The sequence below is a fragment of the Myotis nattereri genome, assembly GCF_964212035.1.
Source record: "Myotis nattereri genome assembly, chromosome: 7".
NCBI lineage: Eukaryota > Metazoa > Chordata > Mammalia > Chiroptera > Vespertilionidae > Myotis > Myotis nattereri.
The window spans coordinates 22714049-22730779 of record NC_138082.1 but is presented as its reverse complement, the minus strand read 5'-3'; the positions used below and the strand labels follow the sequence as shown (position 1 = coordinate 22730779).

The 16731-nt window shown below is 57.9% G+C and overlaps 1 protein-coding gene across 3 annotated transcripts in view; it reads right to left on the bottom strand.

Moving 5' to 3' along the window:
• The window catches only part of SPEG (striated muscle enriched protein kinase), a gene marked incomplete at its 5' end in the record, with an annotated part of 56113 nt that overhangs the window by 8325 nt on the left and 31057 nt on the right, over nt 1–16731 (bottom strand). For all 3 annotated transcript variants that reach the window (XM_081096061.1, XM_081096062.1, XM_081096063.1), the window contains 20 exons: nt 78–2067; nt 2342–2410; nt 3647–3689; nt 3873–4025; nt 4707–4733; nt 5275–5453; nt 5559–5636; nt 6213–6270; nt 7314–7514; nt 7641–7737; nt 7976–8144; nt 8496–8608; nt 11139–11314; nt 11428–11551; nt 11839–12045; nt 12644–12748; nt 12969–13088; nt 15423–15646; nt 15755–15944; nt 16043–16201. In XM_081096061.1, coding sequence (XP_080952187.1) covers nt 78–2067; nt 2342–2410; nt 3647–3689; nt 3873–4025; nt 4707–4733; nt 5275–5453; nt 5559–5636; nt 6213–6270; nt 7314–7514; nt 7641–7737; nt 7976–8144; nt 8496–8608; nt 11139–11314; nt 11428–11551; nt 11839–12045; nt 12644–12748; nt 12969–13088; nt 15423–15646; nt 15755–15944; nt 16043–16201 — 4482 coding nt within the window. The remainder of the gene's footprint in view (nt 1–77; nt 2068–2341; nt 2411–3646; nt 3690–3872; nt 4026–4706; nt 4734–5274; nt 5454–5558; nt 5637–6212; nt 6271–7313; nt 7515–7640; nt 7738–7975; nt 8145–8495; nt 8609–11138; nt 11315–11427; nt 11552–11838; nt 12046–12643; nt 12749–12968; nt 13089–15422; nt 15647–15754; nt 15945–16042; nt 16202–16731) is intronic.

The following is a 16731-nucleotide window of genomic DNA, read 5'->3' as shown; positions in this document are numbered from 1 at the left end:
ACCTGTCATCCAGGCCCCACACCCCCAACCCACCCATACTTGTCCACCCGTGCTCCCTGCACCCTGCCCCTCCTCACCTGAGCCGCCCGACGTGGCGCTGGCCTCGGAGCCCAGGGACTCCTCGGAAGGTGTGGTGGCGCCGGCCTGGGCGGCCAGCTGGTTGTGCGGGAGGCCGAGGCGCCGCAGACTCTCGCCCTCGGAAGTGGCCCTGCGTAGCCGTCCGAACAGCGGCGTGCTCCTCCCCGACGCGCCCCCGGAGTCCTCGCTGCTGCCGCTGCGCTGCAACCGACTGGACAGCCGCTCCAGCGTGGAGCTGAGCCGCCTGCGCACGGCGAGCACCGGGGAGCCCCGCGCCGAGCTGCCGCCCTCCGAGCTCTCCCCGTCCCCGCCGCCGCGCGCCTCCGAGGCCGCCTGGCGCTGCGCGGGCGGGGTGCGCCGCAGCCGCTGGGACAGCGACAGCGAGAGGCGGCGGACCAGGCCCGGCTCCCCGGCCGCCCTGAGGTCCTGCACCGAGCGCGAGCGCTCGGGCCGTCGCACCATCTCCAGCGGCGTGCCCGCCGGGCTGGGCCGGTACATGCCGTCCTCCTCGGCCCCGCGGAAGGGGCCGCGCTCCTCCGAGCGCGAGCGGCTAAGCATCCGCAGCCCCCGTGCCAGGGGCGACTCACGGCTGCGCTTGAACTTGGCCTCGAACACGGCCTCGGACTCCAGGTTCTCGATGCTGCTGCTGAGACTGCTGCCCGGCCTGCGGGGCACCGTGGGGACCCGGGCTTTCTCGGCCGGTGCTGGGGGAGCCGAGGCTGCAGGCACGATCTTGGTAGAGGCTCCCGGGGGTGGGGAGGCCACCCTGGCGAACACCGCAGGGTGGGACTTGGGCTCTGTCGGAGGTGTGGCCGGGCCCTGGGGAGGGCCTTGCGTGTGGCCCGCCAGCTGCAACGACTGAATGATCTGGGCATAGGGTGTGAGGGGGGGCGCTGGGGTTTGCAGGGCCACGGGAGGCTGTGTAGGTTTGGGGGCTGGGACTGGTTCTGCCTTGAACTCCCGGGCCTTCTCTTGGGCTGGCTGGGATGCCAAGGGCTGAGAAGCATCACTGGGTTTGGTGGCAGGAGGTTCTGAAGACTTGGGGGCACTGGGTTTGCGGGCACTGGCTTTCGGGGCACTGGGCCGTACAGGGCTGGGTGGCTGGGTCTCGCTGAGGGCAGACAAGGAGGGAGACTCCTGTAGTTTGCGGGCCCCAAGTCGGGCCACAGGGATCTCAAGGGGCGCCCCAGCTCGGCGGTGCCGGCCCCGGGGTTCTGCCTCACCCTGCGAGAAGCTACTGCTCTTCTGCAGGCCCCGAGTCTCTGGTGGAGGCTGGTGGTGGGGTGCTGCTTCGCTGGAGGCAGCCCGTGCCAGCCGGGGGTCCCGGGCACGGCCCCCCAGGCTCTCTAGCAAGGGACCCCTGAGGCCACTGACCTTGCCATCCTCAGGGCCTCCCCGCAGCAGCCGCTGGCGCAGGGCCTGAAGCCTCTGGGCATACTCACCCTCACCCAGGCCTCCCCGGGTCAGGCGGGCGGTCCCCGGGCTGGGGCTCCGGCGCTGTGGCAGCTCCACAGACGCTGCCTTTTGCAGGCCCCGGCCCGGCTCCCGCGGCCCGGCCAGGGGCAGGGCGCTCTCAGCTGAGCTGCCCCTGCGGAGCTCTCCCCGCTTGGGGCTGGGCCCAGTTGGGGGCTCCTGGCCTGAGGAGGGGAGGGCAGGAGGGCTCGGGGCCTGCTGGTCCTGAGAGGTGGCCCTTCCCTGCTCCTGCCACTCCATAGGGGTGGCAGCCCCAGCCTCCGGGGTCCCCAGGGCCTCATCCTCAGTGGGAATGTCAGTGAGGGACACTCGAGAGCCCGAAAACTCGGGCTGCAGTGGTCGGGGCACTGAGGGTAGCTCCTCCAGCTCCTCCTCTTCAGAGTCAGAGGAGGACGAGAGCCCCCCGCTGGGTGGTGGTCTTCTGGGCACAGCCACCCACACCCGCTCGGGGGGTGCCCGCAGCAGCTCAGGGATGGGGCGCAGTACCAGGTGGCACTTGTAGCTGATCTGGGAACGCTGAAGAAAGAGTGCTAGAGTCAGACCTACAGTCCCCTGGGGGCTAGATTGAACCGCTCAGGCTCACCTTAGCCCCCAGAGAAGGCCCAAGGCAGACAGAGAGAGGGGCAGGGGTCAAGGGGCAGGAGGGAAACCAGGAGTTGAGAGAATAAAAAGCAGATGAAGACAGATGAGCAGGAGGTGAGGGCACGTGATAGAGAAAAGGCAAGGTTAGAGAGAGAAGGCTCAGAATGAGAAGGTGGAAGGCACAGAAGCAGGACCCAGCCAAACTCACCTGCCACCTCCGCCGGGAGAGGAATAGCTTTAGGTGATCCGTGCTCACCTCTGTGCCCTTTGCCTGTGTCTGCAAACCCAGGAAAGAGGGACTTAGAGAAAGTTTTCTGTCAACCTAGACCAGGCGTGGGCAAACTACGGCCCGCGGGCCGGATCCGGCCCGTTTGAAATGAATAAAACTAAAAAAAAAAAAGACCGTACCCTTTTATGTAATGATGTTTACTTTGAATTTATATTAGTTCACACAAACACTCCATCCATGCTTTTGTTCTGGCCCTCTGGTCCAGTTTAAGAACCCATTGTGGCCCTCGAGTCAAAAAGTTTGCCCAGCCCTGACCTAGACCCTCAAGGTTTGACAATGGAGAGACAAAGTCTACAGGAGGGGACAGTGGACCAAGCAGCATTGCGTCCGGGTCCTGGGGGTCCCCTTCCCCTTGGATCTGTCACAACAACTCCAACAGCCAAGGTGCCCACATGTAGACAAATTCCCTGAGCCTAAGAGGAGAGGCCAAAAATTGGTGGCTTCTGGGGTGGGCTTCAGAGCTTACACCAGGGCTCAAGGCCCTGTCCTGGTACAGTGGCTGCCTGGGAGGCCTGTGCTCAGGCCCCTGGGCGTGGTCCCACTGCCCAGCTCACCACCCATCTCCATGTGGAGCTAGCAGCCCAGATATCTGGAGCCTTGGTGGGCCAGGCCATGACAGAGGCCTCCCTCAGCGACCCACCCAGGCTGTCCTCTTTGGGGCTCATTTCTGACCTGGGAGACAAGGCTGGTTCTCCAAGGACAGATACCAGAATTACCTCAGCCTTCAGTTGTCCCAGCATAATTCTCAATGGATGGTTTATTTAGTTGCTCTTTCTGGGTCATTTGCTGAATCTCCCCCCCCACCCCCCCACTTGGCACTGTACCCTGCAGTGCTGGCGTTTGAAGATGAATGAGAACTCTGCCCACACAGAGCTCAAAGCCAAGAGGCCAGGCCACATACCAACCACAGTGTGTGGGACCAGTTCAAGACAGAGGTGGACACACGGTTGGTTTCAAGAGCCAGAAAAAAACCCTGATGAGGACCCCCAGGATGGGAAGTCCACATCTGTGCCTTGGAATCCATGATACCCCAACTCGAGCCTCTGTTTCCTTATGGACAAAATGGGAGTTATACCTTCCTCACAGAGCTATTTGAGGTGGATAGATCGTAAGTATATAAAACACCTATCATGGTAACTGCGCACAGTAGCTACTCAATAAATGAAGCTGTTCACATGCTCTCTCTCCACCTCTTCGACCATGACTTTGCAGTACTAGACTCACTTTGAACCAAGGATGTTCTAGGGTCTCCTCTGCGGTAGGCCTCCTGTAAGGAATGAGGATTAAGAAAGGATTCATCACTCATTACTTCAGTCAGTCAATAAATGTTTGGGAAAATGGGGCCTCTAAGGACTTGGAGGATTGGATGTCTAAGGGCAGAGGCTTGGGCAGCAGTAGGGGTGGCATGAGGGGACTCTGCAGGTCGGGGGCCTCGGGGCCTCGTACTCACAGCCGGTCCTGCACCAGCACTTTGATGAGGAAGCCACGGGCCTCCCTGCTCAGGCTCAGGAACGTGTTCTCCTCAAAGGCCACATTGTAGTTTCGGATGTTCATTAATGTTGTCCGATCGTTTTCCCCAACAAATGGGGAGATTCCCGTCAGGCTGCAGGGGTGGAGAGAGCTGAGAGGTAGGCAGGGCCCTAGGGCTAAGCAAGAGATGACACGATGCCGGTGGGGACATAGGGCCGGGGAGAGGTGGAGGCCTTGGGGCTGTGGGGCAGAGGCTGGGTGAACCTGAACAGAGTCTTTTGGACTCTTGCCTGTCCTGCTCCCACCACCACCCAGACAGGCAGCCACCAGGTCCCTGCCCTGGGCCCATGCTTAGAGGACCTGTTCTGTGCCTCCTCCAGCCGTGGCCTGTCCTTGAGGTAAGGAGTCTGTGCTGGGCGGGGCGGCGGCGGCAGGGGGGGGCGGGGGGGAGGGGAGCAGGGGGGCGGGGGATATGCCTCCCTGAGACTGAGCCTACTCCTTCCAGTCCCTGCTGGACAGTCAGGGCCTTGTAGTCCCTGCCTAAATGGCACTGAGCCTGCTCTGGCCTCTCCATCCAGCTGTGTGCCACCCCTTATGGAGGGACACAGCGGTGGAAGACAGACACACAGGCTGGGACGTCTGCATTCCTGCATATGCGGCCCCTTGCTGTGCAGGAAGCAGCAGGGGGTGTGGAAGAGAAGGGGTGGGCTGCACACCCCCAACTGCTCGCTAGCCCCAGACCCTATACACGTTGGGAGTGGGGGTGCTAAGAGACCGTTGGAGACTGGGGTTCTGAGTGCAGAGAGGTCCTTACCAGAGGAAGGCAACGACGCCCACGGGCCTGTGGGGGAAGGAGAGAGGGTCGGTGAGAGGACAGCCCACCTCCCACCAGAAGCGAGCCGTTCTCGGCTACCAAGAATCTAGCCAGAAGCATCCTGTGAACACTGTTTGGACAAATGGATTATGCAAGGATGCCTCCTCAGGGAAGACTCTGCACTCAAAGATCCAGACATCCCTGGAGGAGTCCAGGGTCATGGCAGGGCCAGCCCGGGAAGCCATGAGAAATCTGGGAACCAAGGGACAATGCCTGCCTCACTGGGGGGGGGGGGGGGGGGGGCAAGATGGCTGCAGAGGGGGCGGCTGATCACCCAGGGGAGATAAGGAACCAAGGATGGACAGGCCTCGAGTGTCTGGATCATCCCTGATTGATGAGGAGTAGGGGTAGGTAGCTATGTGGGCAAGGGACCCATGAGCAATGCCACCCGTCCACTGTCAGAGAAGGAACCTGGGCTGAGTAAAGCTCCTCTCTGCCAGTGAGCACCTCCCCAGCACTGAGGGCAGCTGACTTGGCCCACCCCAGCCGCTCAGGATGCCAACATTACCAGATGTCAGTGACTCCAGATACAGGGGTCTGGTTGACAATCTCGGGCGCCACGAACTCAGGTGTGCCGTATTGGCAGTACTGGGGCTCTCCCGGAGTCACCTCCTGGGCATTCCCGAAGTCACAGATCCTCACCTGCTCTTCACCCTCTGCACCATCCCATACCAGCAGGTTCTCAGGCTGCAGGACACGGGGCAAGGTGTGGGAGCTGAGTGAAAAGGGGAGGACACCCCGCTGCCTGGCTCCCACGGGGCTGCCTGCTCCCCACCCCCACCTGCACCTCACCTTGACATCCAGGTGCAGCACATGGTTCTGGTGCAGATAGCATATCCCCTCAAGCACCTGTAGCATGTAGGCCCGGATCTGTGGAAACAGGTGACCCAGAGTCCGTGGGGGAAGGGTGGGGCATTATGTTTGATCACCACCAGGGCTGTGGCAAGAGGTCAGGCTGTGCCTGGTAGGTGGCCTTCAGATGGCTGGTGGAGGGGACTGGAACATAGGTTGGGTTGCTGAGACCCAGGGCCTCCATGTACAGCTACACAGTCAGGCACACCACAATTACAGAAAGGAGTCATTTACATGGTAATGAATAGAAGTGTGCCGTGCACAACTTGCATGCCCCCCGTGCCAGGACAGAGTGAGGCTGCATGGAGTCCAGGTGGAGCTCCTGCTGGGAGGAGTGTCTGAGGAATTGACACGAGGAAGCCTGGGAAACACGGTAGGGACAGGGAGGGTCTGCTGAGATATGCAAGTCCCTGGGTGGGGGTCTGGTCTGATGCAGGAAAAGGGCTCTGCTGCCCGCCTACCAGTGCTCTCCAGAACCACCCCTGGCCTATTCATGGGTACAAATGGCATGTCCAGGACCCACCCCTCAGCTCTCAGAGTTCAGGTGGGTGAACGCTAGTGCCCAACCTGACCCCTGCCACCCACTGCCCTCACCTCAGACTCACACACGGTGGGCTTCCTAGCCATTCGCTCCAGCAGCTCCTCTGTGCAGCTGTGTCCTGGATCAAGGAGAACAGTGACCAATGCCAACTGCCCACCCCGCCCTGGGCAGTGCCCCCACTCCCAGAGCTCAAGTCAGATCCCAGCTCAGGGCAGGCTTCTCCTTTCCCTGAAAGCACATCTGTACCAGTTAGCAACCGTGTCTTCACTCTTCCGCCCGTCACCTGGGTGCACAGATGGGACAGCCCTGCTTGGACTCTCACTTGCTGTGGGCTCTCAGGCACGCCACCTAACCTCTCTGAGCCTACACTCCCTCAGGAGTAAAACGAGGATAACACCTCCTCCTGCCCACCCTGTGAGGTATTTGTAGGGATCAAGTTGGAGCGGAATTTTGTTGACTGCAGACGGGACTTCTTGACTATTTGAGAATGACCTAGAAGGTCCATGACACATAATAATCGGCCGTTGTGCTGAGGTTTGGGTTCTACCAGTGCAGACTGGGAGCCTGGTGTGAAGGACATGGTCACCGTGCTTGTGAGAGTGATAAGCCAACCATCCAGCATCCTTACCATAGTGTGCCTTTGTTTAACAAACTCTCTTACAAAGCTAAAGTCCATTCTTTATGGTAACAGCCTCCTACTAAAGCCAAGTTGATGCTCATCTGAAATGGGGTCACTTCAAATGTTCAGAAATGCAGTGCTGTACTGCATTTCGTGACAAAAATCGCATGCCTTTTCCTAGCCATGTGACTTCTGGTGAGTTAACCTCTCTGTCCCTCAGTTTCATCATCTGTAAAATGGGGATGATAAAAGTCCACAAGATAAGTAGGTATACATGAAGATTAAATAAATAAAAATCTTAGACCACTGTGAGGCACACATTAAGTTCTATATACGTTTAAGCTAAAAGGGGAGGGGGGCAGAAAATGTTGGTTTTTAAATACTTCCACCCTATGAAGTATTTATAAGATGCCTTCAGAACTCCCAACTGTCAATGGGACCACTTTGTTAAGTGTGAAACATGTTACTAATTGGTTGTTACAGGAACCGGTCATTCAGGCAGATATCCCCTAGACACCCAGCCTGTCCAGGATACAGCTCAGTGACAATGACCAGCCCCCGACGCCTCTCGAAGGCCTCATGGAAGTAGAGGACACAGTCGTGCTGGAGCCGGGCTAGTAGCCGAGCCTCCCGCCACGCTGATGCCTTTGGCTTGGCCTGGCTGGGGATGAACTTGGCTGCAAACTCCAGACCAGAGCTACGCTCCACCACACGCCGCAGGTAGGAGAAGGCACCCCTGGGTGATGACAGACGGAGAGGATGGGATTCAGGCATGGCTGCAACCCTGACTCTCCACACCCTCCCGGCCACAGACGCAGCCTTTCTTGGCCCCCAGACACCACACCCCACACCTCGCCCACACCTGCCGATCTCCTGGTGGATGTCATAAAAGTCGCTGAGTCTCTTTCCTCGCTGTTCCTCGTCTTCCCGGGCCCCGTCTACCTCCATAGCTGTCTGAGCTGGGGAAGAGATGCCTGGTGTTAGCTGGGAAGGGCAAGAGAGGAACGAGGGCAGAGGCTGAGACAGGCAGGGTAGATGGAGAAGACAGAAGAGGAGCAAGAATGTTGGAAGCCTGAGTGGGGTGCTGGGGCTGGAAGATGTGGGAGCCCAGGAGTGCAGGGCCGGATGAGTGACTCCTGGACAGGGGCTCATATGGGTCCCAGGGGGTGAGCACGTTGCCCCGGAGCTCCAGCCCACCTGAGCGCACGGCCAACTCTGCTTTGCAGAAGACCTCTCCAGCCAGGTTCCGGGCAGTGCAGGTGTAGACGCCTCCGTCCTGGGCGCCCGTGCTGAGCACCACCAGGGAGCACTCGTTCTCCTCGTACACGAAGCTCACGTGGCTGCTCTCAGTCAGTAGCACCTCATCCTGCAGAGTCGGTCGTCACCTCCAGCCTGGGCCTGGCTTCACCTCACCTGGGACCCAGCTTCACCTCCATGCCAGAGACCCAGTCTCACCCCTCTCAGGGCCAGGAACCCCTTCTACCCCAATTAGTCCCCCGGTTCCTCACACACCCACCAGCATCACTCAGCACCTCTGGGTCCCACTTCCTTCTAAACGCACCTCTGGCAGCACCCTTTCTCTTCTCTGCCTCAGCTCCCCTCCTCCTAAGGCTGCCTGGACCCCTCCCACACTCCCAGGAAATCCCTCCTTTTCCCCCCAAGCTCCTGGCCAGCCCCAGGCTAGGCCTCCCCTGAGGCCATGGCCTCACCCTCTGACCTTGTACCACATGACGTCCGGCAGTGGCTTCCCCTCAACCACCACAGCGAAGCGAGCGGTTTCCCCAGCCCCCACCTCCACGTCCTCCATGATGGACTCAAACCGAGGGGCCTCTGAAACACAGGAGGTGGGAGTGGAGAAGGGAGGGGGACAGAATGTTGGGGTCACGTGGGCCTGCCTTCTCAAGAGGCCCTGGCCACCCAGGACCCCCACTCCCCAGACCCCAGCACCTCACCCACTGCGGCTCTCAAACTCCTAGCCTGGAGCAACCGCTCTCCCTGTAAATCCACACGTGATGTCTCCCGAATCTCAGAAAACCTAAGCCAGAGGCTTGCTTTGTTTGACCTTCAGTGTTCATCTGCCAGCTTTGAAATGAGATTTTCACACACAAAAGAAATCTGGGTTTCCTGTCTCTCTTGACAAATCAGGGCTGGCCACCCTGACTGAGCCTCTTCCCTCACTGCATTAATGGGCCGGCGTGGAGTGGCTCAACGCTGCCCCCTGTGGGCGATCGCCCTGTGCACAGTCCCATTGAGGGCTTCTCCGACTTTATTGTCCTGAGCTCCAAATGCCCTGAGCCTGTGACCCTGAATCAAGTTCCCGATGGCAATGCCTCTGTCTTGAAGTTTTCTCTCTGAATCTTGTTTAAATGCTGAAGGGGCCCTCTGCCACCTTGGAGATGTAAGAACAAACTGGAGCTGAATCTCAGCTTAGTCCTCTCACATGTGACTGTGATTTTATTCTCTACACATATCATGCAATCGTATTATTTCCTTATGAAGTGGCTTCTAATTCTCGTGATGGAATTAAATCATATTCCAGTGTGCTTTGCAGAGGAGCCTGTAACTTCCTGGTGCCTCTTCCTCAGCATGGCTGAGGATCTAGGCTTTAAGGAGAGTGGAGTGGTCAGGCCCTGGGGAAAAGCAAGGGCGCTGGGCAGGGACCCCCACCATCACAGGCACACTGCTTGGTTTTATATAGATAAAAGGGAAGGGCATCCTGGGAGTGGGGGAGATCTAGAGCAGTGATGGCGAACCTTTTGAGCTCGGCGTGTCAGCATTTTGAAAAACCCTAACTTAACTCTGGTGCCGTGTCACATATAGAAATTTTTTGATCTTTGCAACCATAGTAAAACAAAGACGTATATTTTTGATATTTATTTTATATATTTAAATGCCATTTAACAAAGAAAAATCAACCAAAAAAATGAGTTCAGTTCGCGTGTCACCTCTGACATGCATGTCATAGGTTCGCCATCACTGATCTAGAGTGAGGCGGATATAGAGGAAAGGGGCCATTCCACTTGCCCTGCTTTGGGGGGGCGGGGGCACAGTGGGAGAGAGTGTAGACCCAAGCCCCAGGCCTGTTCTAGCCCTGGTTGGCTGGAACACAGTCTCCCTGTCACTGTCCCAGGCAGGTCAGGCTGAGGGCTGGGTGGCCAGGGCCTCTCCCTATATCTGGAAAGAAAGATGAGCCCTGCAGATGGACCTATCAAGGAGCAAAGCGGTGGTTGAGGAGAAATTGACAGGGGATGGGGTGGGGGAAACTGGGCAAGGAAAAGACACGTAAAAGGGAGATCCAGGGCCCAGATGATCTGCGGCCTCACCCCACCCACCATCCACAGGGGGGCGGTGCGGTTTCCCATCTTCTCATACGCTCCTGCCACTTCTCGTCCACTTTAAAGATGCTCTCCCTCCCCTCTAGGAATCTGGCTTCCAGTGGGAGGGGAGGATGTGGGGGTGAGAGGGTAGGCTCTACAAAGGTCAAAGCACTAGGTGTATCAGATGAACTTGAACAATTCTTTAAAAGCACCAGAAAATGCCCATTTACCCACGAGAAGCTTGCCTGTGCTAACTAAAATGGCACTTCCTTTGCATTTGGTGGGAATTGTATCTGCTCAGCAGGTAACACTGTTTAGCTGGCGCCGGTCCGAAACCCTGAGTGGCAGTTACATATGTCTAGAGTTAATTAACAAACTGGAACACGAGGCAATTACTACTTAATGCATGCTGGGGGTTGAGGCACAATGTCTATGATGGAGAAATTAAAAAAAAAAGTCCTCACAGCGAAGGTTGGAGGCTCTGTCGGACAAGTTGAGCCAAGGGCAGCCAGGATCCGGGAGCTGAGAGTCTCGTGTAAGATGCACTCCCTCGGGGTTTTTTCTTTTTTAAAGTGATCTTGTCTCCCTATCTTGTTACACTTGAGGTATTATTTCCTGTTGTGTTTAACACAGGAGCTAGGAGCACCCTCTGGCTCTGGAATTGGGTATCAGAGCTTGAATCCTAGTTCCCGTTCTTATTAGGTTGTGTGACTCTGAGCCTGTTATTTCGCACTCTCTCTGAGCCTCAGTTTCCCCATCTGTAAAACAGGGATAATAACCACCTCCCATCGCACAGGGTTGATGTAAATATTAAATGAGGAGTTAGATGTGAGATACTGAGCACTAAGCCTGACACGTACAAAAAATATCTTATTAGTACTATTACTATTAGTGGTAGTAGTACTGGTATTAGTATGGCCATTAGATGGACAGGCTGAGAGAGAAGACCTAGGACTAGCCAATGGGTGTGCGCACCGGGGGGCGGGAGGGGAGGGCTACGGGCCTCAGAGGGAGGAGAGGGAAGGGGGTCTGCTATCACCCACCTGCCAGTTCCAGTGTGACCGAACAGGCCTGTGTGCCGTGACGGTTGCGGGCAGTGCAGGTGATGGGCCCCATGTCCCGGCGGCTAACCCGGCAGATCCGAAGACAGTACTGGTCGTCATCTGGCTGACTCAACTCGTACACCCCTGCCCGCGCCTCTAGGAGGGCCCCTCGGCAGCTAAGGGACACACGAGAGGGAGGTCACCCAGGACCCAGCCACAGGAGGTCAGGCTAGGATGCCGGAACTGGACTGCCACTTGTGGGAATGGGGCATGCAAGGCAGGGCCCCACCTCCTCCAGACGACCTGGGCCTCCACGTGGTTGAAGGTGACGGTGACACTGGCAGGCTGTCCCTCTACCACATACACGATGTCTGGCTTGTCCAGCACAGTGGGCGCCTCCTCCAGGGGCGGGCCTGGGAGGAGGAGATCCTTAGGACCCACTGCTCCTCTAACCCTCCCATTGCCCTGTGAGCTCCATTTTCACAGAGGAGAAAGCTGAGTCTCAGAGAGGGCCAGCACTTTGTCTAGGAGCCGCTTTCAGGAGTGAGAAGGAAGCACTGTGACGGTCAAGGTCGCACCCAGCCACACTGTTCCTGTCAAAGCTCTAATGTCCAGACCAGCCCTTGAGCTCCCACCGGGGGGACCCAGTTCTCTGGCCCAACAGCACCCATCCCCGCTCCACAAGCACACCCAGGCTCACCTCGCTCCAGCAGCTGCACAGGCTCAGAAGGGGGTGATGGTTTGCTGCTGCTCTTGATGGTGGCACTGAGGACTCGGAAAATGTGCCGAACCCCCTTACGCAGCCCTGTGGCTGACCATCCAGGCTCCCGCAGGCCCGTGGCCAGCGCTGTCCACTGGTCTGAGCCCAGCACCTGGTGCTGCACGGTGTAGGTCAGGGCGTCTGGGTCTGATGGGGAGGCAGCTGTTAGAGACGGGCATGGCTGGGGCGTGCCCTGCTCCACCCCCATTCAGTTCTTCAGGACCCAGGAACTCATCATCAGTCTGCTCTGAGGACCTGCCTCAGTGTCTCCTGTTGCTTCTAACTGCTCTCCATCTGCTCTTGCCCAACCACTGGCCTAGCCAGGCTAAGAGCCAACAAAGTGCCAGGCATGGGGTCCAGTTACAGGCATGGAGGGAGCTTGCCTTGTATCCCAGTTCCTTGTTACTATCTGAGGTGGGGAAACTGAGGCAGAGAGCAGGAAGAGGTCATGGACAGGGAAGAAGAGCATATTCCCGGGAGCACGACCCAGGCACCCAATCCCTCTGAGAAAGAGATGGGAATGTGGTGGCTCCCTTTGTCCCCTCCTGACCCGGAGCTCCATCCACCATGCAGGGGAGGCAGTCAAGGCTGCTCCTAGCCATGCTCCCAGCACTCCATCCACGCTCCACCCCATATGCTTCCCTGGGCCTTGCCCTCCCCTCCTGGCTCCCTTGGCACCCTTGCCCGAGCCAGCCCTGCCCATGCCTCCATCCCCACCACTCAGCCTTGTGTGGCTCTGACCCACCGATGGCCATGTCCAGACTCCTGGGGGGGTTCCATGTGAGGGTGATCATCCTCCCAGTCACAGCCACCACCTGTGGGGCACCATCTGGGGGGCCTGGAACCACATCTGAAAGCCAAAGGTCAAGCATCCGCCGAGGCTTTTACGTCCCAGTGGCTCCACAGGATCACCAGGCCTCAGGGGAGTGGGCTAGGGGCAGGGGCAAGGCCAGACGGCTCCCCAGGGGATGGAAGGAAGAGAGCTGGTGCAAAAGCCCCCTTCACCAGCCACCTGGGTAGGCCAGAGGCTAGGCTGTGCATGCAGCTGGCTGGGAGGGTGCCTGTCTCACCTGTGACATAGAGGTGGGCATAGCAGGCAGCTTTGCCCAGCTTGTTGGCGATGACACTCTTGTAGACACCAGCATGCTGAGGCCCCACAGCAGGGAACACCAATCGATGGACATCCCTGTCTGGGGGGGCGGGGGGGTAGGGAGGGACAGTAACATTGGGCCTGAGCTAGGAGAATACTTTGAGGGATGAGCCCATGCCACCCTAGACCTGGCCCTTCACCCCCACCCACTCAGGGAGGAAAGGAGAGAGAAAGAATAGCAGACAAGCAAGAAGAGCGTCCATCGTGTGGCAAGCCCTAGGTCCAGACTGCCAAGTCTACACCTCCAGCCCTGGCTCCTCTTGTCTGTCCTTCCACACTTCAGGCCCTGCAGCTTCTTACCTTCCTCCCACACCATCCACCAACTGTTGACTGCCCCTCTTCTTCGCACCTCTGGGGAGGGTGTCACACCTCTGTGTCAAAGTTCTATCAAGGCTTTGTTCCTAGGGCCCTTCCCATGGCCACTGGCGGTACCACGGCCAGCACAGAGCCCCTGAGAGCGCGCCACCAGTGCAGCCCACACTCCACCTACAGCTCTGCATGTGGCATCTCAACCTGGAAATCTTAAAGGCACCTACTGCACAGGCACCTACTGACAGCAGCCAGAGCACTCAGACTGAACTCCCACTGGCCACATCCCCTGCTGGTCCTCCACCATCGGACCCTGACAAGCCAGCAGGTCCCGGAACAAGCCATAGGGGCTCCGTCTTCAGGTCTTTGCTCACAAAATTCCTCCCTTCTGGAACATTCTTCTCTTACTAAGGCCTCCTTCTCCTTCAAGACATAGTTCAAGGGAGTGCCAGCCTGGGAAACCTCCTGTGCCATGACTGGGGGCCCCACTCTGCACCCCCATCCCTTCTCCCCTCCCCAGGACCTCCAGCAGAACCCACTACCTAGCATGCAGTAAGTGCCAAATATATGTATTACATTATAACCTCCAATGAGAGTGTTCTGCTACGCCAGCTACTTGACATACATTTTCCACCCCCATAATCCTTTCAATAACCCTGCAAAATTATCCTTATTTTGCCAATGAGGTCAGAGACATTAATGGGCTTGTCCAAGGTCACATGGCTAATAAATGATGGAGCAATGGCTTGAACTTGGTTCCCTCTGAATTCGAAGCTCTGTCCCTACGCCGTGTTCCCAGAATGATGATAAGGGAGCTGTCTCCAGCAGGGACAGGAAGAGGAAGAGGCCTACACTATCCTCAGTCATATAAGGGCTGTCCCCAAATACCCCTCCCTCCTCTTAATGGTTATCTCCCACGGAGCAGTCACCCCTTTATCTCTCCTGAGACTATTTATAAAGGAAGAGAAACCAAGGGCCGCCACTGACCCCAGATACAAACAGAAGAGACGCCAGCTCAGATTCTGAGCCAGACACCCACCCAGGGCCTCAAGCAGATGGAGAGATAGGAAGCCTGTGGGCTGAGCAGACAACTGCTGTGGTGGAGGGCAGAGGGGAAGGACCTCAGTGGTGGCACTGGAAATGGGCACGGCCGACAGGGAGCATCCTGGTTAGGAGGTGGCAGCCAGAGTCAGATGGTCCTTGCCTGCCTTTGAGCAAGTCCTTGATCCTCCGTAAGCCTCAGTTTCCCCATCTTTAAACAGAAATAATAGTAGCTGCCTCACAGGACGGTGGTGAGATCATCCACGCCAGGCCTTTAGCACTCAGGGCCTGGCGCACATGAGGCGCTGAGTTCTGTCACACTGCTGCTGTAAGAGGAGGCCATCATGTGGCACAGGGTGGCGCTGTCTGATGGAGGTAGGTGGCCCTTTCCACTGGAGACTCTGATTCCTTCAAGGGTGGAACTGAAATAGTCCCATGGGAAACACCCCAGGCTGAGAGGACACAGTCCCAAATACATCCCTCTATTTTCCTCCAGCTGCTTCTTTACTTGCTATTCATTAATAGCCTTGGCCAAGCATCCTCTTGATGCCAGACACTGGCCACATGGGCCTTTTCACTGAAATTTCTCTGCTTTACCAATGGGAATGACAATGGTGGCAAAAACAGTAGCAATAATCATAAGATATGACACGTACTGACCACTTGCTATTTGCCATGCCCTAAGTGTTCTATATGTACTTGCGGATCTAATTCTCTAACAAACCGATTACAGATGAGGAAACTGAGGCACAGAGGGGTTCTGTAACCTGCCCACGATCAGTAGCAGGCTGTCTAGTAAGTTTCTACGGAGCTACTGAGGTCCAGAGTTGTGACACAGCAAGATGGGTGCTTGTGGGCTCAAGGCAGAAGGCGACCTCATAGCCTTTCTGGGCTCCCCTCCACTAGATGCCTCATCCTTGACGAGGCTAGAAAAGGAAGGCCTGAGGATGAGCGCAGCAGAGGGCACCACAAGCAGAGAGGTGCTGGAGGGGACACTCCCCAGGGCCCCTTCCCCAGCACGTACACTGCATCATGCGCCGGTCATCACTGCTCTGGATACGGTGGCCATTGTGGAACCAGCTGATGGTGGGGTAGGGCAGGCCAGTCACCTGGCACTCCAGCATGGCCTCCTTGGCCAGTCCCACTTCCAGGTCCTGCAGCGGCCGCAGGAAGTCGGGCATGGACAGCCGCTCCAGCTCACCATGTTCTGGCTCCTCAGGGATGGATGGCATCTTCTCCAGCTTCGAGCTGCAAAAATCACAAAGCTGCCCAGAGTCCCAGAGCTTTGCCTCCTGTCACAGGCTGGGCTGGGGCCCCACAGAGGCAGCCCTGGAAGCTCCGGGCCCCAGGCAATACCTGGGGCCGGTGGCGGCTGTCCGAGGCTCCTCCACGTAGAGCTGGGCCGAGCAGTGGGCCTGGCCGTGGGTGTTGGTGGCACTGACTGCGTAGAGCCCCTCGTCCTCACTGCCCACATGGGCAATGTGCAGCGAGTGCAGCCCCCCATCCTGCCGCAGACGCAAGTTCTCACTCTCCTCCACGGCGCGGCCTGGGGGGAGAGAGGCAGAATGCACAGCAGACTCAGAGAGGAGTCCTGCTCTCTGGCCTTTGGGGGTCCCCCAACATCTGTAGGGTGGAGGAACATACCAAAATGAGTCCAGGTCACGGAGGGGGGTGGGGTGCCACTGATCTTGCAGTCGAAGCGGGCCGTGCGGCCTTCCAGCACCTCCAAGTCTTCCAGCAGCCGTGTGAACAAGGGCGCCAGTGAGGGCCGCACCGTCAGCCGGGCGCTGCAGGTCAGCTCATCTGCGGGAGGGATCAGCACTGGGGCATCAAAGGCCATGGAACCCCAGGCACCCCGACCCACAGGCCCCCCGCCTGGACTAGGAGCTGGAACCCAGCAAGGTCCCTAGGCACTGGAAGAGGCACTGGGCCTTCTCAGGAAGGTGGAGGTTGGCAAGGGTGGTAGAGGCTGCCATGGTGGCTAGGGATACGATGGGTGTCCAGGGCCCCAGCCCGGCTCTCCCATCCTCCGCTCACCTTGCCCACCCCGGATGATGCTCAGCTCAGCAATAAGAGGGGCCTAGCCCTGACCAGTTTGGCTCAGTGAGTAGAGCGTCGGCCTGGGGACTGAAAGGTCCCAGGTTCGATTCCGGTCAAGGGCATGTACCTTGGTTGTGGGCACATCCCCAGTGGGGGGTGTGCAGAAGGCAGCTGATCGATGTTTCTCTCTCATCGATGTTTCTAACTCTCTATCCCTCTCCCTTCCTCTCTGTAAAAAAATCAATAAAATATATTTTTTTAAAAAGAAAGAGGGGCCTAGAAGGCAAGCCTTT